Source organism: Teleopsis dalmanni, chromosome 2, assembly GCF_002237135.1.
Source record: "Teleopsis dalmanni isolate 2A chromosome 2, ASM223713v2, whole genome shotgun sequence".
In the NCBI taxonomy this organism is placed as follows: Eukaryota; Metazoa; Arthropoda; class Insecta; order Diptera; family Diopsidae; genus Teleopsis; species Teleopsis dalmanni.
The window spans coordinates 97717473-97723331 of record NC_051847.1 but is presented as its reverse complement, the minus strand read 5'-3'; the positions used below and the strand labels follow the sequence as shown (position 1 = coordinate 97723331).

General features: G+C 30.0%; 1 protein-coding gene across 1 annotated transcript in view; it reads right to left on the bottom strand.

The window, feature by feature from the left end:
* Positions 1 to 3388, bottom strand: part of LOC119675136 (protein eiger) — a 13329-nt gene extending 9941 nt beyond the window's left edge. Inside the window, exons 1-2 of the mRNA XM_038086325.1 lie at positions 3374 to 3388; positions 680 to 805 (exon numbers count right to left, since the gene is read on the bottom strand). Coding sequence (XP_037942253.1) covers positions 680 to 805; positions 3374 to 3388 — 141 coding nt within the window. The remainder of the gene's footprint in view (positions 1 to 679; positions 806 to 3373) is intronic.
* Between the last annotated feature and the right edge of the window lie 2471 nt (positions 3389 to 5859).

Genomic DNA, 5859 nt, shown 5'->3' with positions numbered 1-5859 from the left:
AAGGAGATAAAATAAATATTGATGAAGGTTAAGAATTTTGCGTTTTATTTAAAATTTCCCGAAAACTTTTCGGTCACAATGTACATCAATATCGTTCAGCTCAGAGAAGTGGCAGTAAGAAGGCAAAGATGGAGGCAATTTGTAGATAGCGTATGCCCAGTATAAAGGCAGTTTGAAATCATGCCAAGCAGGGCTTCATAAATAAATATTAAGGAATTGCTTGTTGTCACCAAGCTCTACAATTTTTCATAAAAATATATTAGAATGAAAGAAGAATATGAAATATTTAGGCGTTATATTAGACCTTTAACTTACGTTTAAACTATATGTGTACTACTATTGTAAAAAAATATCAAACTCCTTATCAAAAGACAATCAATACTTGTCAGAATTAAGTTTCTCCTAGTAATACTCTATGATTCCCCACCATGGAATAATACTTCCAGTTCTAGCATAAAACGACAACAGATTAAACAAAATAAGCTGCTTAAAATGTTTTAAAAACTAAAGAAAACTAGGATAAGAAATATATACTTTCGTGTATATGTGTACTATATTTCCATCCATCATAAAAAGAGCGGAAAACGTTCAAATACCAAAACCCTTAACTACTTTTAATTAAGTTACCTCAAATCATAAACTTTTTTTAAATGAACTATTAAATAATATTCAAACTTACCTCTTTTTCGAAATCATTAATTTCATCCAAATATTGTAATCCCAAACGTTTTTGCAAATTCTCTAAAACTCTGCTTAAAGTATTTACATTAGTTTCAAGTTTCGTTAAACGGTTAGTGTTCCATATCTGAAAAATATATAAAAGATAAAATAAAATAATAGTTAATTATGCTTCATATACTGTATTAAATAATAAAAAATAACTATTCTCTCAAATTAGGAGAGTTTCAGTCGTATGTTTTAGGCTTTTGTATTATCTTTAGATGTATTTAAGATATCCTTTGATATCCTTTGAATACGAATTAAAGTCTACTGAATCTATGCTAAATTTATTTTTTTTTTAATGCCACTGTATACTGTATAATCTTAATTACATTAGCTTTCTACATACACAATTTCCAACATATATCGGCAAATTTCTTAAGGTTTTCAGGCATTAAAACAATTTCTAAGTAATCCGACCTTTTATACTGTTGAATTTGACCAGATTACTGCACTGTCTTAAGACTTGCAGATACACTTTAGATTCATTTATGGTCTTTCAATTTTTGGATCAATGCCATCATATATGAGTTCATAAGTGAAGTTGAAGACATGAAGTCGTTCATTCCCTTAAATCTCTTCATTTGATGATTTTGACTCTAATTTTTTTTAAATTGTTGGTATTTTTCTCTTCTCTATATTTTTATGTATGCATATGTTGCTAAACCAATTTAACTGCCAGATGTTTATAATTTACCGAAATTCAATTTGGACTTCGACTTCTGCTGCTTTGTTCATTGTAATCTTACTAATAGTATCATGAATTTCTCTATAAATATTATAGCTCGCTTGACATTTGTAGCAAGATATTTCCATAATCACTGTGTTATTGGTATGGTTCATGGAGCTAGAGCTATTACTCATCTCGAATATTCTGTTATATTTCTGTTAGTCTTCACTTGTTAAACTTGTTGTTGTGTTCACTACTAGAAAACATGTATTTTATGCTACAATTATTAGTCAATTAGAAATTTTTAATAAAGTAGAATTTTTCTAAAAAAATATTAATATTTCCTGTTCTGTTAAAACAATTGGCATTAAGATCGACCAATGTCTTTGATTTCAGATTATAACTAAATATTTTTGAGTCTAATAATACAGCAAATGTACAGCATTATTCTGAAAAGATAATGGCTATTGAAAGTGGATGCTTCAGAGTGTATTGCTACAACATTCAATTCGTTTCTAAGTGCCTTTGTTGATCTGGATTTTTTAAAATGAGCTCCAGCAGAAATTTTACATCTATTAGAAAAAACAATAATTCTAAAGAGCTTTGTTTTATATCATAATTACTTAAAAGCTAAAACGCTCAGAAATTAAATATTTTGAAAGATGTGATCCACTTTAATGATACATTTATATTAAATAAATTTTTAATGATGAAGAATATTGCAGTGCTTGACAGTACTTTTGTTTCTTCTTCTCTTTTTTTAATAAGACCCTAATTAGATATTATTTATCTAGACAAGTGGTTCTAGGGAAAAATTCAAAATACTCAATTTTGTTGTATAATTATTTAATATTAATGTACAATTACACATTAGTTTTTAAATACTTGTTACATTACATTAATGTATAATTAATTAATTACATGTTAATTTTAATTTAAAATTTGAAAAGCATTTCTGCTATGAAAGGATTTTTTGTGCTTTTTTGCACAAATTAATTTATAAACATATTTTACTAAATATATTGAAAAGGCAAAATATATAAAGCCATCAGCACAGAAAACAACTGATAGATGTCACCTTTTAACATTTCATCTTTTATGATAAAAACCCTTTATATTGCATTACTAAACCAATTTTGCTGTTTAGAATGATTACTATAATTAAAGAATCTATAACTGACTAACACAAACTAATTTAAACAATTTTAATAAATTTTACTTTTTTAGTAAACCAATACAAACGTATTGATCTTATATTACAGTTATACCTCGTTTTCACTATGTCATTTCGAATGTCAAATATTGTCATATAATGTCATATTCACAATCTTGTCATGTAATGAAAACACATTTGACACAGCATTCAATTACAATTGTCATTTAAAATGACAAAGTCAAAACAAAGCATTAGTGTTAGAATTTATTTCAGATATTTTAATCAATGAGTTTATCAATATGCAAGCTTTTTAGAAACCCTAGATATTTAAACAGATCATTTTTTGGTCTTGCAAACTTTTATTACAAACCTAAGATTTGTAATAAATTGATTTCTCTGTATTCAAGATCATCTCACAAACCTAGTTATTTCGTTAAAACATCTTTTTTTTATAAAGACTAGAACTAATAACTACAAACCCTTGTTTTTACAATGGTCGCATATTGATCCACAAAACAAAAAATGGTTCTGTCAAATGTTGTTGAACACCGCAAAGAAACTGTAAGACTTTTCGTTGAATATAATTAGCACACAGAATCTTTTGTGATTAGGAATACAAGTCTATTGTCTAGATTTATTATCGAAATTAAACAGTGTTTATCCTAATTAAATTTACTGCCATTACTACATATATACGAATAAGTTCTTACATCAAATGACAAACAGATTTCTAAATAAAAGGAATAGTTTGACAAACACTTAACTTTACTAAAATCCTTTCTATAATTGATAGACGCCTATTAATTATAGACAAGCACATGACCTACAATATCCATTTCCATTATACAATGTGAAAAAGTAAAAGTCAGAAAACTATTAAAAAAATATAATGGCCTGTTAAATGCTATGAAATCGATGCGAGTAGCTTAATTAAAATTTTAAGACCACTCTTTAAAGTAACTTAAATCTCATAAAATCTTAAACAAATTTTACTTGACATATATGAGATGCGTTTAATTACTTACTAAGAAAGAAACAAACATAGTTTCGTGCAAATCGATTGTAAGTTGCTCTGTTGATAGCTAACGACTTATCATCGAACAATGTAGTTTATAATATAATAATCCATTGTATCTTATCTTCATAGACTTCGAAAAAGATTTTGAATTCATATGAAATCATGCATATTTTAAGATGTATTGGAAATCATAAGTGTCCTCATGAAAAATATTAACTTGATACATTTAAGAACTGATATTAGCAAAAATATGATTTTTTTTTCTTTACTTTTTTTAAAATATGGTTAATATACCAAGTGATATACATATGTATATATATACAAAAATGTTCTGTAAGTGGGAACAATTTTGTGAGATTACTCGTACCATGTGCTAAATTCATTTTTGTGTAAACAAATAGAGATCACATCTATGAAACAGAATGATAGACCCACCATCCTGTTATCCTGAAGATCACCCTGATTAATTTAACTTATATCTGGTGCTATCTGGGTAAATAAGCTCTGGCTATTTATTTAGAGGCTCCCTAAAATAATTTGCAAATCATTATATATTTCATTATAGTATAAATATTATAAAATATAAAATAATAAATAAAATATATATATTGTTACGAATTTCATCAGAGTAGCTATGAAATGTTTAAATATTATTTAAACATTACTTCAATTGATATTTTTTTATAAGAAGTTAGTTTGGAAATTTGTTTGGTGTGAAGCTGTATTTTTATTAAAGTGACTCCTAATAAATACTAGTTCTTTGTATTACACAAAATATATAAGTAAGTTTCTTCAATCCTAATAATTCGTTTCATTTTTCACAAAATCCTGAGATACGAATAATCACGCAGGCGATTACGTAACATTTGGTGTCAGAAGTGGGATTTTGTAAAAATGGCGAAATTGGAAGAATTAACTGTGGTTCAACTAAAAAAACAGTTGGAGAAATTGGGACTTGGCACAGGTGGTACGAAAACAGAATTACAATTGAGACTTCGTGAGGCGTTGGAGGCTAATAGCATAAATGTAGAAGAACACGAATTCTTCGATAAAAAACCTGATAAGAATAGTGAAATTGTGGCAATCATGAACTTAATGATGCAGAAGCTGGAGAAAAATTCAGAAGAACAGGCGCACAGTTCACGTAAGTTGGAAGAAAAGCTGGAACAAAAGTCTAATGAAATCACGCAGAAATTAGAACAAAATTCTGCAGAATTAAAGATTGAGTTGCAACAAGTCCAGGAGAGATGCTCGAAGAGAATAGACCAGACTGATCAGAATGTTCAGATCTTAAAAGATGAGATGGCTCAGTTGAAAAGCCAAGTTGAAAATATGCAACTAAGTGGGTCGACTTCAGCCATTGTTCGTGAAATTGGTGGCTTTAAACTAAAACCACCGACGTTTGATGGAAGCGTAACCTTTGAAGTCTTCAAACTACAATTTGAAACAACAGCTGCAACAAATCATTGGAATGTTGATGAGAAAACGGCAGCTCTAATTGTGGCATTAAAAGGTAATGCGGCAGATGTTTTACAGCAAATTCCACCCGAGGAACGTAAAAACTATCAAATGGTAATGGACACATTGAAGCGTAAGTATGGTAACGATTTTATGAGTCCATTGCACAGAGTAGAGCTGAAAGCTAGAGTCCAGCGTGTTGGGGAGAGTCTCCAAGAATACTCTGCTGACATTGAACGTTTGTGTAATTTGGCATACGTTGGTAACTCTAGTGATTTTATGGAGAAGAGTAAAATTGACAGTTTCATAGACGGAATACGTGATCCGGAAACCAAGCGACAGGTCGTAATGTTCCCGAAGAAGACTTACTCTGAAACAGTCAGCTACGCATTGACGTACGAAGCTGCCGGTATTATGTGTCGTCCTACAGCAAAAATACAGAAAATAGAAACTGATGCGGATGACCTGGTAGAAGTAATTCGTCAGATGAAAGTTGCCTTAGTTAGAAATGGCAACAAGTTTAATGGAAGATGTTTTGTCTGCGACAGACTTGGACACATGGCGCGAGACTGTCGTCAACATCGGAAACGGTCACGATCAAGCTCTCCATCGGAAAAGAAACATCACGATAGCAATTCTAACGGGGCTAATAAGCCTTCGTTAAACTAACGAGAGTCAGTTCGAAGGGGCATGAACTGACTTCAGTAAATGATTGCTCCATCATCCTCGTCTCACAGTTAAAGCGGGTACCCAACAGCCTAACCATCGATGGAAAAATTAACAATATGCCGTTTATTTTGACTTTGGACACTGGTGCTTCACATTCGATAATAAAAG